The sequence below is a fragment of the Alligator mississippiensis genome, chromosome 15 (genome assembly GCF_030867095.1).
Source record: "Alligator mississippiensis isolate rAllMis1 chromosome 15, rAllMis1, whole genome shotgun sequence".
Classification (NCBI taxonomy): Eukaryota; Metazoa; Chordata; order Crocodylia; family Alligatoridae; genus Alligator; species Alligator mississippiensis.
The window spans coordinates 16,836,140-16,854,410 of NC_081838.1; the positions used below are offsets into that span (position 1 = coordinate 16,836,140).

General features: G+C 49.9%; 1 protein-coding gene across 1 annotated transcript; it reads left to right on the top strand.

Moving 5' to 3' along the window:
• Positions 1-4,126: 4,126 nt before the first annotated feature.
• Positions 4,127-17,415, top strand: RHBG (Rh family B glycoprotein). The gene is made up of 10 exons (XM_006266498.4): positions 4,127-4,382; positions 9,330-9,516; positions 10,484-10,634; positions 11,500-11,647; positions 11,839-12,005; positions 12,433-12,570; positions 12,959-13,092; positions 13,639-13,760; positions 15,486-15,559; positions 15,693-17,415. The coding sequence occupies exons 1-10, from the start codon at positions 4,193-4,195 to the stop codon at positions 15,771-15,773; spliced, it is 1,392 nt and encodes a 463-aa protein (XP_006266560.1). The 5' UTR covers positions 4,127-4,192; the 3' UTR covers positions 15,774-17,415.
• The last annotated feature ends 856 nt before the right edge of the window (positions 17,416-18,271 follow it).

The window sequence follows — 18,271 nt, forward strand, 5'->3', positions numbered from 1 at the left end:
GCTTGCCACTGCTCCGCATGGCGGCTCTGGGCAGAAGAACTGGTGCCTAAACCCCTGCAGTGGGGTTTTTATTGGGCAAAAATGCTGACGATAGACATTTTCCTCCTCAAAATCCTGAGTAGCAATAAAACAGCTGAGACACCCCCAGCTTCTCCAATCACAGCCAAATCATCAAGCCTTAAACCCAGGCTAAACTCCAAATCACTCCCTGCAATAGCTTCGTTTCCGTGGGCTCTCAGCTGGAATAAATCAATACAGCTCTGCTAACTTCCAAGCATCAGACATTGGCACTTGTGAGGATCTGGCCCCATATGGAAAAACCCATTTCTAACCCCCCTGCCCTGTTCAAACTGAGCCATGAATACAAGGCAGGGGCTTGATTTCTTAGAGAGACCCTCAGCAGCCAGTGAGATTCCTGGCCCACATTAGTAACTGGTTTCATTGAGTTGAGCTCCATTGACTTTAATGGCACCATCCAGAATTACATCCTGGGAATATCCATCCTGACACCCAAGAAGGCAAGCTATAAAAACGGAGAGCGTCCGATTCTCATTTATGCTAAAGGTCCCTTTGCACCACTCTAGCAGCATAAAGGCATTCAAAATGGAAAGGAAATGCAATTTATGACTGCACTGAATCCCCTTTGCAAAAGGGCATTGTACTTATGAACAGGGTCAAGGTTTGCTTTCGATAACAGTCCCTTCTAGAGTATCCCCTCATTAAAGGACCCCCAGTTTGCTGATTGCATAATGTGCCACTTGCCGTACAAAAGAAAAAATAAAGAGCTGAAGAATAAAAGATAAATAGATTGAAATCTTAGACCTAATGATTAACCAGGTAATTGCTTTAAGGGCAACTGTAGGGATAAGGAAGCAGATTCTCAGGTATACTCAGGGCCCCGTACACCATTCTGGGCTGCACAAACCAGCCTGGGCACAGATGAGAACCTGGCACAATATGAGCAAAGTCAGGAACACACGTGCATGTAATTGAGGCCCTTGCCCAGCCTGCACACTGCTGCAGGGCAAACTCATCCTTAATAATTAACATCCTGCTGGATATTTGGTGTTAAAGGGTGTTTGATTGGTTTTGTTTCTGAGAGGCAGGTTTATTTTGGCTTGGGGGTTGGAAGAAATGAGTATCAGTGGGTTAAACATGGCACTAGCATAAACGTTGTTCTAGCCCCTTCAGTGAAGACATGCTGATGTATACCCCTTTGATGCCAGCCTAGGACTTGCAGTAAACTAAGAGCAAGGGGGCTGATTTTCACGGTATAAACCAGGAACAATGTAACTGGTGTGAAACCAAATCTCATTAGGAAAGGAACACAGGAGCAATGAAAGGAATAAAAATCCCAAGCCTCTTCCAGGAAGTTCTCTGCCCAAGAAACACGCCCTCTCTTTCTCTTCTCTCTGCATGGGTTTCTTTGATGCAGCTCTCTGCTTCACTTTTATACAAAAACACATGCATGTGAGCACACACAAATACATCTCTGCTTAAGCAATACCAGTAAAACCCCTCTATTGACATGTGCCTTTGCTTTGCATGGTGCCATATGTCTGCAATCTGGGTGGAGGCTGATATTTTTTTTCACTAATCTGGTGGCAGACAGGAACATAATTGTTCTGTACACTTCACTTGAATAAAGGCAGCTCTTACACACCCACGCAGGGGGATGGGGTGCGGGGAGGATGAGGCTATAAAACCCATGACAATCCCCCTGCGAGCCAGATTTTTCACGCACAGCAGCCAACCTAAAATAAATGCCGTTTTCACCATGACCCCAGATTGAGACTGGTCGAACTGAGCTCATCATCTGGCCTGTTGCCTTTGACAGAGTTACTCCAGTTATTTTCCAAATGGATGCTTTATGTTAGACAGCCAGCTCATCTCTGATGCTCTTCCTTTCTGATTTCACACCATCTCTGCATGCAAAAAAACCCACAAAAAACACCTCTTACCAAAATGCAGAAGCAAGGGGGGTGGGAAGTGGAAATTGCACTGAATTTCTTCCACACCCACTGATTGGCCACAAAACCGTGTGAACAAAGAACAGCCAATTTAGAAACAGCACATGCTGATCCAACTTCTCACCCATATCAGAAACTAAATTTGTTCCCAGGTAATTTAAAATCCACTTCATCTCATCTCAGAACTAATCCAAAGCACCCGATCCATTCCTAGACCAAATAAATAAAGAAAAATCCCAGCTTTAAAAGGGAGGAAGGGTTGAGTAGCGTGAGCAATTTAATAGTGAAGGCGTTAGACATATTGGGCATGTTTACACATGCATTAATGTGCCTTTTCTAATGCACATTCAATTTAGTACCTCCAATATGAGGTACTAAATTAATGCACATTAGGCAGCACTAATGTGCAGTAGTGCATTTGCACACTTTTTGAAGAACCGCTTAATGCACAGTAGACCATTTTACTGAGCATTAGCGGAATGTCACGGTTTTTATGTGATGCTTTAATGCGTAGTAAAATAATCTACTGTGCATTAAAGTGCATGTGTAGATGCACCCACTAATGATCCCAAACCATAGATCACAAAACACAATCTTCACAGCGTTAAAATTCCACTAAAAAAATCCCAGCAGGGAGGTTGTGGACTCTCCATCTTTGGATGATCTCCAACCCTGGCTGGGATGATCTAACTGAGGCTGGTCCTGCTTTGAGCAGGGGTTGGACTAGATGTGACCTCCTGAGGTCCCTCCAACCCTCATTTACTAGGATACAGTGAAATGCATAGTTAAAACATCTAAACAACCTTAACTTTGCCCATCAGTGAAGTCCTGTAATAAGCATAGGATGTTTATTCCAGCATTATAAATACTTGAGGTCCTTTGTGGATAAACCTGATTTTTAAAGACATATTTGTTTTTATCCCCCTTATTTCATTCCCCTCCTCTATGACTTGCATGTACCTTTCTAGTAACCCATCAAGAAGAACTCAGTGACCTAAGGGACATTAGTGACCTATACTCTGAGTCACTACAGCCAAGAAATATAACAAGCAAATGATGGTGATTGGCTCAATTACCACTTGTGTCACAAAAGCTCTCCTGGAAAGTTACTAAACTGTTGACCTGACCCATGCCTGTAGCTAGCATAACAATTAGAGGCAATCATTCAGGTCAATTATAAATTAATTATTCACATCACTCAATTAATTTCCTCAAGTGCCTGCATTATTCTTTTTGTTAATGTCATCTGGGACAAAATAAAGATTGATCCAGATGCTAAGCTGCTTAAAGGGCCACATTTTTGGCAATTAAATTAATGGATGCATTTGTAAATTCTCGGAAAATTAATTCTTTACTCCAGGAAAAGTGCTGTCCATTTGGGCTATACCTGTCATGCAAATCAATTAGGTTTAATCACTGTAATAAGGGCAAAACTCAACATTAATTGTGCTGTCACAACCTACAGCTACATAAAAACCTAATAGACTCTACCACTAATATATAACCTATAACCTAATCCATATAATCTATTATCTATTCCAGGCATCATTTGTACTAAGAAGGAATGAACGTTTGGTGAATACTACTAGGGACCACCCCGTCTCAAATCTAACCAAGAATCTAAAATCCATCTGAGATCATCAAATTTCATCTTTAATTCATCACCTTCTTTCATTTCTAATTCACTCCAATTAATTCAATATAATGTCATGCATTCTCCAAGCCAATCTGACTGCTTTGCTTCTGCTCCAGTTTACCCAGTCGAATCTAGAACTGACACGGCACAGTCTGGAGGTATGCGACTCCCAGCACACAAAACTTCCCTGATCGGACAGGGATTGCAGCTGAATGAATGGCAGCTAGAATGGGATGCAACGGGCTGGATTTTCGGTGGGCTTCCATCACAACAGCTGCACGGGCAGGACAATGCACACCCATGAGTCAAGGCACTGGCCTAGAGGTGAACCCTTCTGGTTGCGTAGGCACACCGTACGTGCCACAGCAGACAGCCCCTTGCAAAACATGAAGCAATTCAAACATGAGCAAATAGTTTCTCATCCCCAGGACTCATGCCTTGCCTCAGTGGGTGGGAACCAGCCTGGGACTCACCCACTGGAAGGTGGGGCTTGCTGTGTGTACTTAACCACCGTCTCGGGACTGGGACAGGCGTTCCACCTGCTGCCGGCCAGGTTTCACTTTCGTCTCTCCCTCCCTGGAGCAGCATGCCCAGCCACGCCACTAATTTAAGGCTGAAGCTGCCAGCGACATGCTTCCTCCTCGAGATCCTCACCATCCTCCTCTTCGCCGTCTTCGTGCGTTACGACCGGGAGGCCAGTGCCAGCCAGTGGCACCAGGAACTAAATCATCGCAACACCAGCCACCTGGACAATGACTTTTACTTTCGCTACCCAAGTAAGTACAGAGCTCCTTCCCCTTGCCGATTCCTTTCTGGGCTGCCACGAGTGCCATCTCTCACCCATGTTCAAATGCTGCAACGGAGGCAGGGGTCAAGCAGGGATCAAGCAGGGATCCTCTGCAATAGGGGAAACTTTGTCCTCAGTCCCTAATGCTAAGAGTCACTCAAAGCCCAGACGAGCCCCTGTGGATGTCACCATCTTAGCTGCTCAAATTAAAACATGCTCACGTTAAACATAGCTGGGGGGCTGCTTCATTCACAGCGTGCCTGCCTCTGGGGCTTTATATGCTGCTACAGGGGCCAAATACCATCCCTGCAAAATGGTAGCTGGTGGTCACAGATGACAGAACAAGGAGAAGTGGTCTCAAGTTGCAGCAAGGGAAGTTTAGGTTGGATATTAAGAAAAATTTTCTCACTAGTATGGTAGTAAAGCACTGGAACAGGTGTCCCAGAGGGTGGCATCTCCATCCCTGGAGGTTTTGAAGACCCGGCTAGATAAAGCCTTGGCTAGGACGATCTAGTTGGGGCTGGTCTGGCTTGGAGCAGGGGGTTGGACTAGATGTGACTTCCTGAGGTCCCTTCACACCCTCATTGTCCATGATTCTGTGAAAATCAAGTACAAGAGCACGTGTGTGTGAGTGTGGCAGGTGGATACAGAGATGTGGGGAGACCTACACTGGTAGTTTATGGGAGCTGAGGGAAGAGTTAGCTCCACTTGGCTTAGTCTTACTGTCAAGGCATGGACCTGGCTGGTGCAAATCCTTCCTTTCCTCTGTGATGCTGGACTGCTCAGCTCCTCTCCATGCCTTGGTTTTCAGTCTTCAGATCAGATCATCCTCTTCTGTCTAGTGCCATAGGGCCAAACGTATGCCAGAGAAATGGTCCCAGGCACTGCAGGCACCAGGCCTTGCCTATGGACTACACTGCAGAGCTATTGCTACAGAGTCAAAGCAGAGATACCAGGCTGCAAACGCAGGCCGGGACCTGCGTGTTAGCCCTGATCATACAAATGCTGCAGAAGCCCTGGGTCTTGGCTCTAGGATGCAGCAGAGCTTGCTCCCAGCCTGTTGGCTGGGTATATGTCATCTCTTGCCATAGCCCCTCACCAGGGCTGACAGTAGATAGCTGGATGGATCCCTGGCTGGTACACTGAAATAACTCATACCCGAAGGCAGATCCGGCACTGAACACCATTCCTCCTGGGTTTATGGGGTCTGCCACACAGAGTGGCAACTTAGCTTGGAGAATCAGAGGGGAGACTCAGCTTTGCCCACCTAGTTTATGACCTTGGACTAACCTCTGCCCTCCTAGACCTGTTCATTACTCTGGGAGATCGGGAATGCAGAGCTCATTCCCACTCCAAAAGCAAAGGGGTATCTTCCACACCCCAGAGGAGGGTGCATCTTGGCCCTCCCCTCTTCCTACCCCATGATAGAAGCCCGTCTGTCTTGACCCTACTAGCATTTCAACTCCAGCGGTGAGCAAGCCTTTTCCCTACAACATATCTATTCCCAGAGCTTCTCTGGGGTAAGGGCAGCAGGAGCTCACTGGGTTTAAATGGGGTCCTGATCCTGGTTAGCAGCCAGTGGCTCAAGACCCAGTACTTGTGGTCACAGGTACCGTCGCTCTCCACAGACACACGTTTCTTCAGGGAAGCCAAGCACGATGCAACAGCCTCGGTGCTGTTGTTCAGAGGCCAGAGCAAGCTGGGGATCACTTGGGGGCTCCTAGCAATCTGTGCTTAACCCAGCTGAGATCCAACACATCAGACCCCTCACCATCCCCACTGCGTTGCAATGGCAATAGGGGTTGCAAGGTGGGAGCTAAAGGCAGGAGCAAACATCACACACTTTTGGACAGCTTCACTGTGGCCCTATATGGACCCAACCATGGATCAAGACTCCCCTGTGCTAGGTGTTGTACAGCACAGAACAGCAAGTCCTTCTGCCAGCACCTTACAGTCATCCTTTTCATAGGGGCATAAAGCCACAGGCTTGAAACCAGCCCCCTGCCTCTGAAGGTAGCCAAAGGCCTAAAGCCATCCAACCCCAACCCTTCACCCCAAAACGTGTCGCTGGGCCACATACCCTGCAAAGAGCCACAGGTAAAAAGCAGGGGACATGGAGGCACTGCCCATGCCCTGCCAAAGAGTCAGCGATTCCTCTATGCTCAGGGGACTCCAGGTGGAGACCCAGGCCCACACTATACGGGAGAGCAGAGCTCCCCACCGCCTTTACCAGGCTGACCTGAAGGAGAAATTCCCACACAGTCAATCCCCCAGCACAGCATTAGAGGTTTGCAATGAGCACCCTTGCAAATGAGCCTTGACCAACGGTGGGGATAAGAAATCCCATGACAGCTGTCACAAGAGCTGGGATCGTGAACCCTGGTGAAATATTTACCCCTGGAACGGCAAAACACAGAGTAGGGCTGGGGTTGCCTTCGGAGAGCCAAATAGGGGCTTTGCACAGCTCACCTGAGCGTGCGGGTCAGCGGCGGCGCTTGCAAAACATGCTCTTTCTTGCCTTTGAGTGACAGCTGCAAATCTGAAAGGGGCAAAGACTGCAGAACTCGGAGCCTGTCTTGATGAGGTCAAGACACCCCAGGGGCGGGAGCTTGGCAGGGGAAAACCATACAGGTTCTCCCAGTTCCACAAGGGCAACTCCACCCAGAGCTGAGACAGACAATGACTCACCCCCTCCTTCCTCTGCACCAGCCTGACCCACGGATTCCCCTCCAGGGACTGTGCAGGTACAGGGAGGTCCTTCCTGGGCCCCGCTAGCAGCGTGCGTGAGCACCTTGCACATGAGAGCGCACCACTTCCCCCAGCTCCTGGGGCTCTGTGCTGTCCCATTGACCTGAATCACAGGCCTGTTTCTTGGACCCCTCTGGCAGCATGAAGAGGCCCTCAAAGCCAGGCACTTTTGGCCCATTTCAAAGGCTGCAAGAGTAATCCCAGTATACGGAAATGGTGGGGTGTTTTCCTGCAATGAATGAATTCCCCAGGCGCTGGACAGCAGAGAACTAGCTCAAGCATGCAGCAGCACGGGCCTGAAGTCACAAGGAAGGGGAGAGCCAGACTCGGTCTGGGCTTGGCTCTACCTGAGACTGTCACAAGTGACAAAGTGTTGGCTGGAAGCAAGGAGGGGAAAGGGGGCTAGATAGTCGGCTGGAATAAGTGAGCATCAGTCGCCCGAGTGGAGCATGGCTGGCTCGTACCTATAGATGAGATCAGTGCCCAGCAAGCTGATTTAGCTTGGAGACAAGGAGGGAGCACAGGACCTGGCGGGAGGAGAGTGTGAGACCAGACAGGTAGCCCCTGCATGGACACTGCTCTCTTGCTTATTGCTTTTCCAGATACATATCCCACTTCCCCCCACAGGCAGCAAATACCACCCCTATGCATGCCCCTCTAGGGTGGAGGGCCCCATCCTCATTACCCTAAGGGTCTCGTGCCCTAGGTTGATCTCAAAGCGCTTCCCCTTCATACCACCTTCTGGCAGCTGTATCTTTAGGCCTCTCTCACTCCTTGCTTTCTCCATCCTCCTCCCCCTCCCCCCCTTTACAGGGCTGGAAAAACCCTTTTATTTTTAAATAGAAGCTGAGATTCTCACCCAGCACCTCAACTCCAGGAGCTGGGGCTTCATCAAGAACAGCAAAAACCCATGCGCTGGATATTGGGATAATACCATGTGCACTGAAATCCGGAGGAGAGCTCAGCAATGGCCTGCTTTGGCCAAGTGTTTGGAGATGCATGCATGCAAGGGACCGCACAAAGGCCTACGCACTGCTGGCCTTGTTCCCATAATATTACCATGTCCGGGTCCAGGTGGAAATGCAGCTTTTACAAGCACAGTGTTAATAATTAGGCTTGCAACTCTATGGGGCAGCCTGAGCGATTCCAGAGTGCTTAGACAGGGCATTACCCAGTAGTGGCCTTAGGAGAGGGCAAACTAACTGGGTGATTGCCACACTTCAGGGGGCCCCAAAATTTGCAACACATTTTTAGGGGAGTGAAGTTTTTGCAAGGAAGTGGCTCTATTTGCATTTTAACACTTGACTATTTACTTAATTTCCTCTCTTTCTTTCTTCAACTTACTAAAAACATTGTTCTTTCTTTAACTTATGCCTTGAAGGGGCCCCAAATGACTCTCTTGCCCAGGGCCCCAATGATCCTAAGGCCACCACTGCACTCCCTTCCCCTCTCTCCTGCCTTGTTGAAATGCAGTGCTATGTACCAGCTTCTTGTCCAGAAGCAAAAATTAGTCTCTTTGGTGGTAGAGAGAGTGAGTGGTGAAACCCCAAGCTGGAGCCCTGCCCAGACACTTTGACTAATGTCCTCTGCTCTTGCGAAAGATCTCTGATGTCAGGGCCTCCGGTGTGTACATTTGGCTCAAAAGGCAGCGGATCAAAGTGGCCGCAGACGCAGCTGGGTGCAGCAGCCCTCAGGATGGGGCACCGTCCCCTGGGGAGAACCCAGGAAAAGGGTCCCCAGCCAGCTCACGTCCGCACTCAGGAGATGCCCAAGGTCATTCAGTGATCAAATGCTGCTTCTGGAGGGTGGTGAAAGCAAGGTGGGGATGGCTCCAAGCCCCAGTGGAAACAAGGGGACGAGGGGCTGCAATGGGAATTTCTCACAGTAAAATGAGGACTTGGCGCTGCCCTGCACCCACACCCTGGGAGCCGATTCTCTGGCTAACTCCACACCGTGTGCTAATACCAGGACAACTGATTAAACATTTCTGTGGCTTTTCCCCTGCCCGATTCATTTTTTCCTTTAGACCCACGGCAGCATTCAGAGGAAGACCTCAGACACCAACCTTGCTGCTATATTTCGAGGGGTTTGGGGTGGAGGGAAAAGGAAGAACTTTAAATTCTTGTTCGCAAATCCTCTTCCTCTGCCCCCTCCACTGGGTCTGCAATACTTCTAATCCCTTCCTCAGGTTTCCAGGATGTCCACACCATGATTTTCATCGGCTTTGGGTTCCTGATGACCTTCCTGAAGCGTTACGGGTTTGGAAGCGTCGCCTTCAACTTCCTGATTGCGGCCTTTGCCATACAGTGGTCCACGCTGGTCCAGGGTTTCTTGCACTCCTTCCACAACGGCAAAATTCACGTTGGAATCGAGAGGTGAGGGTGCTTGCTTGAGACTCAGATAGCTCCAAATCCCCACCTTGGCACTTCACCGCTCTACATCTCGCTCCCCTTTCCACGGGAGGGAGATAATGGCACTGTCCCCGCTCAGTGGAGGGTGTTTGAGGATGAGTGCTTCCAAGACAGCAAGGCATCTGGAAGCTATAGCAATGCGGGCCACACGAGGATCTTAAATAGGCCAGCAGGCATCAGATCACATGCATTAGCACGCAGCTTTCTCTGGGTCACAGGCAGCTCTTCTCCAGGTTACCACACAAGTGAGAAATGCAGGTTATAAACCCAACTTGCTAATACATTCAGTAGGCAAAAGGGGTGGGGAAGCTGGTGTTGCTGTTCACCCTGAAACAAAGAAGAGGTGGGTTCAAGTCCTCTGTCTGCTACTGATTCCCAGTGTCACCTATTTAATAAAGTAACTGCTCATTTCTCTTGAGCAGTGACCCTACCACCTCCTTGGGGCAGAGAGTCTCTGCTAGGATGCCTGCGTACAGCACCGAGCACAATAGAGGACTGATTTTGGCTGCAGCTGTTTAATACAGACCTGGATGGAAACAGGGCTTTATTTATAGATTTCAAGGCCAGGAAAAAGCCATTTTCCTGCTTGGCCAGAATATTTCATTGCACAGGAGGAAGCAACACCCTCGAGCTAAGACCTAACCCCCCTCGCTTGCTCACAAACCAGCCTAGGCTTTTTAATACATTCAGAGGTTCTGTGCCCACTCTTAGCTGAGTTATTTCCCCCCTTTCTAGTGTGGGTATCCTGTGACTGCCCAGAGAACTGGCACAAACCAGCTCAGCCTCCTCAGGGGCTGTTAAAACTGAACAGAGCGTGAAATTTGGCTGTGCAGAATTCACTTCAGGGCGGGAAGCGGTGGCTGGGGCTGGCACTCTGCACCCACTGCCCTCAGCCACATGCCAACCCTCCTGCCTTCTCTCTCTCTGCTAGCATGATCAATGCTGATTTCTGCTCCGGAGCTGTTCTGATCTCCTTTGGAGCAGTTCTGGGCAAGACGAGCCCTGTCCAGCTGCTCCTGATGACCTTGTTTGAGGTCACGCTCTTCGGCCTTAATGAATACATCCTGCTCAGCCTCCTGGGGGTAAGTCATGGAAAATGAGGGTTGGAAGGGACCTCAGGAGGTCACATCTAGTCCAACCCCCTGCTCAAACCAGGACCAGCCCCAGCTACATCATCCCAGTCAAGGCTTTGTCGAGCCGGGTCTTAAAAACCTCCAAGGATGGAGACTCCACCACCTCTCTGGGTAGCCTATTCCCTTGCTTTACTATCATCCTAGTGAGATAGTTCTTTTCTTTCTAATATCTAACCTCAACTTCCTTTGCTGCAGCCTGAGCCCGTTGCTCCTTGTTCTGTCATCTGCCACCACTAAGAACAGCCCAGCTCCATCTTCTTTGCAACCATCCTTCAAGGAGTTGAAGGCTGCTATTAAATCCTCTCTTGGTCTTTTCTTCTCTCTCTAAATAAACCTAGTTCCCTCAGCCACTCCTCATAAGTCATGTCCTCCAACCTCTGAACCATCCTCATTGCTCTCCACTGGACTCTCTCCAAGATGTCTGCATCCTTTCTGTAGTGGAGGGGCCCCAAAACTAGACGCAGGACTCCAGATGTAAGGAGGATCTTTCTAACTCGGAGGGTGGTCAAGCATTGGAACAGGCATCTAGAGAGGCAGTTGAGTCTCCACCCCTGGAAATGTTCAAGGGCGGGTTGGACAGACACTGGGCTGGAAGGGATAAGTCAGGGCTGATCCTGCCTTGAGCTGGGGGTTGAACTGGATGACCCTGCGACATCCTTTCCAGCCTGACTTGTCTATGATCCTATGAGCATTGATGCAGAAGACTCGGAGTTCATACAACATCTGCTGCTGGCTTGTGACAGGCCCTGTCCTGCCGCACAGCCTGCCCTCCCCATCCTGGTCACCACTGCCTTTTATCTCCTGCATCACCCAGGCCAAGGATGCTGGGGGCTCCATGACCATCCATGCCTTTGGGGCTTACTTCGGCTTGATGGTATCGCGGGTCCTGTACCGGCCTCAGCTGGACAAGAGCAGACAGCGGGAAGGCTCTGTGTACCACTCGGATGTCTTTGCCATGATTGGTAAGGACTCTGGAGATATATGATGGTGTTTCATTTTAATCATGGAAAAATATGGATTTGGGGTTACTCTTTTAAATCTGAAAATTGGGGTTTTTTGGGTTTTTTTTTAAATCAGAAAAAAACAGGATCCCTGGTCATCAGCGGTGTGGGAAACACATTGACCTTGGCTCTGTGCTTCCCCTTCCTTGCAGGCACGCTCTTTCTGTGGATCTTCTGGCCCAGTTTCAACTCAGCCATCACCACCCACGGTGATGACCAGCACCGGACAGTAGTGAACACGTACTTCTCACTGGCTGCCAGCACGCTGGCCACCTTCGGCATGTCATCCCTTATCAATGGGGAAGGCAAGCTAGATATGGTGAGTCCATCCCCATCCCGCTGTTCCACTGCCATGGTTCCCTCTTGGGAAAAAACTGTCCAGGCCTGGGCATAAGGGTGCAGAGTAGAAGCCCTGATCCTGGACACCTGGAGAGATGCAGGTTGACCTGTAGCCTGGGGAGGTGCAGCTGGGCACCAAGTCAACTCAATGCGTTCCTATGGCAGGTTGACCTGTAGTCTGGGGAGCTGCATCCCAGCTACACGTCAATCCAATGCATTTCTGCGGCAGGTTGACCTGCAGTACAGATCAAAATGGTCCGATTCTCCTGATCTGCACCAGTTCTAAATGAATTGATAGGTGCCAGCCAAGGTGGAACTGGCTGCCTCTTTGGACCTCACCAAATCTCCTTCTCTGGGACTGGATGGGGAGTGTGGGAGCCCCCCCTGACTCTGAGCTCTCTCTCCAGGTCCACATCCAGAATGCAGCTCTAGCTGGAGGGGTGGTGGTCGGCACGGCCGGCGAGATGATGCTGACGCCCTTCGGAGCCATGACTGCTGGTTTCCTCGCCGGCCTCATTTCTACTCTTGGCTTCAAATTCCTCACAGTAAGTGGCCTGACAGCACTTGGGGCCCAATCCTCATGGGCACAACAAGCCTGTTTCACTGGAGCAACACACAAAGGCCCTAAACCCCCATGTACATCTGGAGGGGACTGTTCCAGCCATGAGGCTGCCTGCCTGGCACCCCTTAAGCACCCCAGGATGTCAACGCTAAAGAAACTCCAGGGTTGCTCCCAACAGACTTGGGTTTCAGGCATCCCCTAGAGCAACCTCAGATAGACAAAGGGCAGGAGGGGGAGCTTCATGCTGCCTCCTCCTTCATGGTTTGGCCCTTGTTTAGTGGGAGAGGGCAGGTAGGACTGACATCCCAGTACAGACATGCCCTTAACATGTGGCCCTGCCCAACCTCACCATTGCTCTGCATTCTCCCTAGCCCCTCCTGGACTCCAAGCTGAAAATACAGGACACCTGCGGCGTCCACAACCTCCATGGGATGCCAGGGGTGCTGGGCGCCCTCCTTGGTGTGCTGGTCTCAGCGCTGGCAACGCATGATGTCTACGGTGACGGGTGAGGACCACTGGGCACCACTTCAGCAAGAGGCCTTACTCAAACCCCCTGCCTGAAGCACCCCTAGATTGCTTCTCCAAATAGCAGCCCCTGCCAGTGATGGGGAGATGGGAAATCTCCACCGCTGCCTGCACACTGCTCCACAGGTGCTAAGGGAGCACGTCCCTGTGTTAGCTGAATCCAGCTAGCACAGAAGTGAGAGAGGCATAAGAGCATGCTAGTAGCTAGGGTGTATATGATCTGCTAGCATCCCTGCTCTGCAGGAGAGCATCCAGGCTGCTAACAGGTGCCACAGCCCACTGTGCTGGGTCTTTACTGCTCTTGCCCCTACTAGCTTGATTTAACTCACTCAGGTGGGCTGGGGTATGGTGCCCTTCGCTGTATGGATATATCAGCTCCAAGGCTTGGGGGTGTTTAAGGCCTTAATACAACTGGCACTGATCACCCTTGATGCATCAGACCCTGGAAGGCCACAAAAGCCCTTGTGTAGCCAGTACGGGTGACAAGGGGCTCCCCAGTCAGACTAAGCTCTCACCTGCCTTGCAGGATGTACGATGTCTTCCCTTTCATCGCCCAAGGAAGCTGGACGGCCAGCTACCAGGCTGTCATCCAGCTCTGCGCCTTGTTCGTGACGCTGAGCTTTGCGGTGATTGGAGGAAGCATTGCGGGTGAGTTTTCACAGAAAATGAGGGTTGGAAGGGACCTCGGGAAGTCACATCTAATCCAGCCCCCTGCTCCAAGCAGGATCAGCCCCAAGTACATCATCCCAGCCAAGGCTTTATCTAGCCAGGTCTTAAAAACCTCCAAGGATGGAGACTGCACCACCTCTCTGGGGAACCTGTTCCAGTGCTTCATCACTCTCCTTATGACAGAGTTTTTCCTAATCTCCTACCTCAATTTCCCTTGTTGCAACTTGAGCCCATTGCTCCTTGTTCTGCCATCTGCCCCCACTGAGAACAGCCCAGCTCCATCCCCGTTGCAACCCCCCTGCAGGGAGTTGAAGGCTGCTATTAAATCTGTTCTCATTCTTCTCTTCTCTAGACTAAATAGGCCCGGATCCCTCAGCCTCTCTTCATAAGTCACATGCCTCAGCCCTCAAACCATTTTCACTGCCCTCCACTGAGCAGTGAAAATGTGCACATTTCCAATATGCCCACATCCTTTTTGCAGTGGGGGGGAGGTGCGTGGGGGTCCAAAACTGGACACAGGACTCCAGATTTGGCATCACCAGTACAGAATAGAGGGGAATAATCACTTCCCTTGATCTACTGGCAACGCTCCTACCAATGTAGCCCAGGATGCTGTTCTTGGCAACAAGAGCACCCCGTTAACTTGCATCCAGTTTATTGTCCGCTGTCACCCCCAGGTCCTTTTTTGCAGACCTGCTGCCCAGCCAGTCGGCCCCTGGCCTGTACCGCTGCATGGGATTGCTCTGTCCTAAGTGCAGGACTTTGCACTTGTCCTTGTTGAACCTCATGAGATTTCTTGTGGCCCAGTCCTCCAGTTTGCCTAGGTCACTCTGAATCCTAGCCCTATCCTCCAGCCTATCTGCTACTCCCCGCAGCTTGGTGTCATCCACGGACTTGCTTAGGATGCACTCCATCCCATCTTCCAGATCGTTAATGAATATATTTCCTGTCAGTGGGGCTGCAGTGAGATCTTGCCTGGCCTGGAGGCAGATATAAGAGCAGCAGATGGGACAGAGGCAGGGATCAGAGGGGCACTCAGGGAGGGTGTGAGGTTAATACGGCCCCCTCTGTGTTAGACTGTCTCTGCCCCAAAGAGGTGAGATGAGACGGTCACAATCCTCGCCTTGCTGAGAGCAACCAGGCCATGGGTAAATTTAGGGTATGATTTTTACAGGCATTTAGAGCCTAACACCCCCCGAAGTCCTGCAGAGCTCAAAGTCTTTGAAAAACTAAGTGACTTGCCCTGGGTCTTATGAGAAATTGGTAGCAGAGTCAAGAATTGACCCGGATCTTCCCCACATCACCATCTCATGCTTTATAACTGCCATCATTTGTATAGCAGCAGCACCTCGAAGCGCCAGTGGTGGCCCTGTGCCCCTTAGTGCTAGGTACTGTATAAATGCAGAACAAAATAAAACCATCCCTACCCCCAGAAGCTATAAGCTAAATAAAATAAACCATAAACCACCGCTGCCTGCCCTGGTCTGGCCACTAGATGCCAGTGTGAGCCAAGGCATTGGGAACTGAACTGCTGTTTCAATTATAATAAGGCCACAAGTGGCTCAAACGCCTGAGAGCAAACAGGTAACACAAATAGGCAGGTTTTTTTCAGAGGATCAGGGCACCTGCTCTGCAGCTGCAGTGGGTCAATGCTTCTGGGAAGAGAAGAGAGCAACCCTTTTTTACCCCTTTTTACATTCCCAGGTGCTATACTGAAAATGAACTTCCTGGCATCCCCCCCGGACACGCAGTGCTTTGAAGATCAGATCTACTGGGAGGTGAGTCCTCAATATTTCTTTTTCCAAGCACCCTTGGGGGAGCTTGCAATGAAATGAAATGAAATGCAGGCCACCAATTACAGCATCACTTAGTAGTCTCAGGGCATCTTACTATGTCCTTGGCTTTGTCCAGGTCCCAGAAGCGCATCACGATGCCTACGGACACATGCCGGATGTAGCCCCGGATGACCCAGACAAGAGCACAGATGCCTAATGGAAGGGACCTGCCCGGCAAGCAAAATTTGACCCAGTCTGAGCCCATCTGATTCTCTCTCTCCAATGCTGGCATTTGCCTTCCCCAGCTGGCTGGGGGCAGGTTGGTCTGACTTTGGGACAGCATTGCAGCCTGACCTGGGACAATGGGAGACAGAATGAGATCTTCAACCTGTGTCACCTCCTCTGGGGACTGCAGCCACATTCACATTTCTGCATGTTCATTCAAGGAAAGAGTAATCTATGCCTAACCTAGGGCTGAGGTCACAAGCACCTTTAAAGAGCATCTTTCAAGAGCAAGTTGCACTCGCGGGAAAGGAAGAAGTGAGTTCAGCCCCTGACTCTGATACAGGCTCCCAGCACGACAAGCTGAATCCAAGCTAGCTGGATTCTCCTGCTTCTGTTTAAGAGCAGCTTCATCTGGAGCTGCTATGTTTGAACCTGCTTTTAACAAGACATAGCCAAACTAAAATAACTGCACCCATGCCTCTGTTAGCACCAACGTACAAATCACAGTATTACTAGAACTGCCCCCAGTCTGCACAGTCATAGACCCATGGGTTCCCCTTGCCTTCACACGAGGATATCAACCCAACCTCGCTGATCTGGACTGCAAACTCTTTGAGGCAAGACAGTTTCACCCTGTATCTCTGAAGCGCCCAGCACAGAGGCATAGTTGCAGCAAGGGAAGTTCAAGTTGCAGCAAAGTTAGATATTAGGAAAAACTTTCTCACTAGGAGGGCAGTCAAGCACTGGAACAGGTTACCCAGAGAGGTGGTGGAGTCTCCATTCTTGTAGGTTTTTAAGCCCTGGCTAGACAAAGCCTTGGCTGGGATGATGTAGTTGGGGCTGGCCCTGCTTAGAGCAGGGGGTTGAATTAGATGTGACCTCCTGAGGTCCCTTCCCACCCTCATTTTCTGTGATTTTATGATAGTATCAGGTAGCACCTTTGGGCTTCTACAGCTGTTCCTACCATGACATTTTGTGCCTGGACACAGGAGTGACATGGGCACCAAGAAACACCTCAGCCACAAAGGCAGTAGGGTGCGACAGCGAGTGTTTTACCCCCTATCCTGACTGTAGCAATAGAGTTGAGATCAAGCTCTGCACTCAGATTTCTATTCTGAATATACCTCAGTGATGTGGCTGGTGGAGGAGAGGGGGATGATTTGTTTTAAGAGATAGCCCTGTTAGTAGCATCTCAAGAGTGCACAGTTGCATCACTACAAAGATGCCTTCTAAGCCTACATCTTATTTCTGGCTCCTGTATAACTGCACCTTCTCCGACTGTTCCCACTGGGTGGGTTGTGCTGCTCTGACTGTACTGGTACATGTCCTCCAACTTGCATGTCTCCAAAAAAGCGAAGCTGAAAGGCTAGGTCCTACTTCTTTATTTAAATGTCATGTCCAATGTGGTTGCTAATGTATTTACAAGTAAATGAGCTATGCAAAACCACAAGTAAACACCTCCTTGTGAAACACTGAGATGATGCTCTTTGCTAAGCAGGGAGGAAGGCGGAGGGCAGGGGTTATGGATGCTCCTCTTAACTCTGTCACTGACTTGCTGGGTAATCCCAGTCACTTCACTTATGCCCCTTGGAGCCCCAGTTTTTCTTATCTATAAAAAGATGTGACAACTCTGACCAACGTGTTGGGGTCCGTGGAGGAAAACTGCAGGGAGTTATTCTATAAATGTGCTGTGGGCACCAGGAGGGGGAAATAGGAGAAATATTTCCATTGGAGAAGAAACATCCTGTTGCTTGAAATCTTTTTTCCCCTCTCCATTGGAAAAAAGATCCCACCCCCAAGTGCCACAATATTAGACACATTTTTAATTCAGGCAAAAGGCATCAAGCTTCCATTTTGGTCCCTGTTGCTGGAAGATGAAGGATTCAGGAAGCAACAGCTACAAGATCTCACAGCACCATGAAGTTGTACTTAATTTTTGAGCCACCAGAGGATGCTACTACACAGATGTCAATTTTTTACAATGCCCTGAAGAACCCAAATAATTTCCGCCTTGAGCAAATCATCCTCCTGGTCCCTCCAGGTTTTGGCTCCAGGACTGGACCTGTTTCCCATTTCCAACTTTCTAACCAAAAATGCCCTGGAAATATCTCTCCAGAGCAAGAATGAACTTAAGATCACAGGGCTAGAAGGGACCTCATGAGATCACATCTAGAGGAGCCCCCTGCTTAAGGCAGGATCATCCCTGATGAAACCACCCCAACCATCCCAATCACTTGAATTTTGCTGCAAAATTCCCCTTTTTTTCTTTTTTCAGCCAAAGAGTTTGGGTAGCAAGTGCTCCCATCCAGACTGGATGGGGGTGAGGATGCCTCTTTCTTCTTCTACTGGGATCTGGGCTGGTTGGATTCCCCGCTAGATGGGGCTCCCTGCCTGTGCATGCTGAAGGGAGGATGCTGCGGGTACCGCCTGGCTGCTCAACGGGGACTTTGTTCCTTGGGGGCCTCACTTGCTCCCTCTCAAGCATGCAGA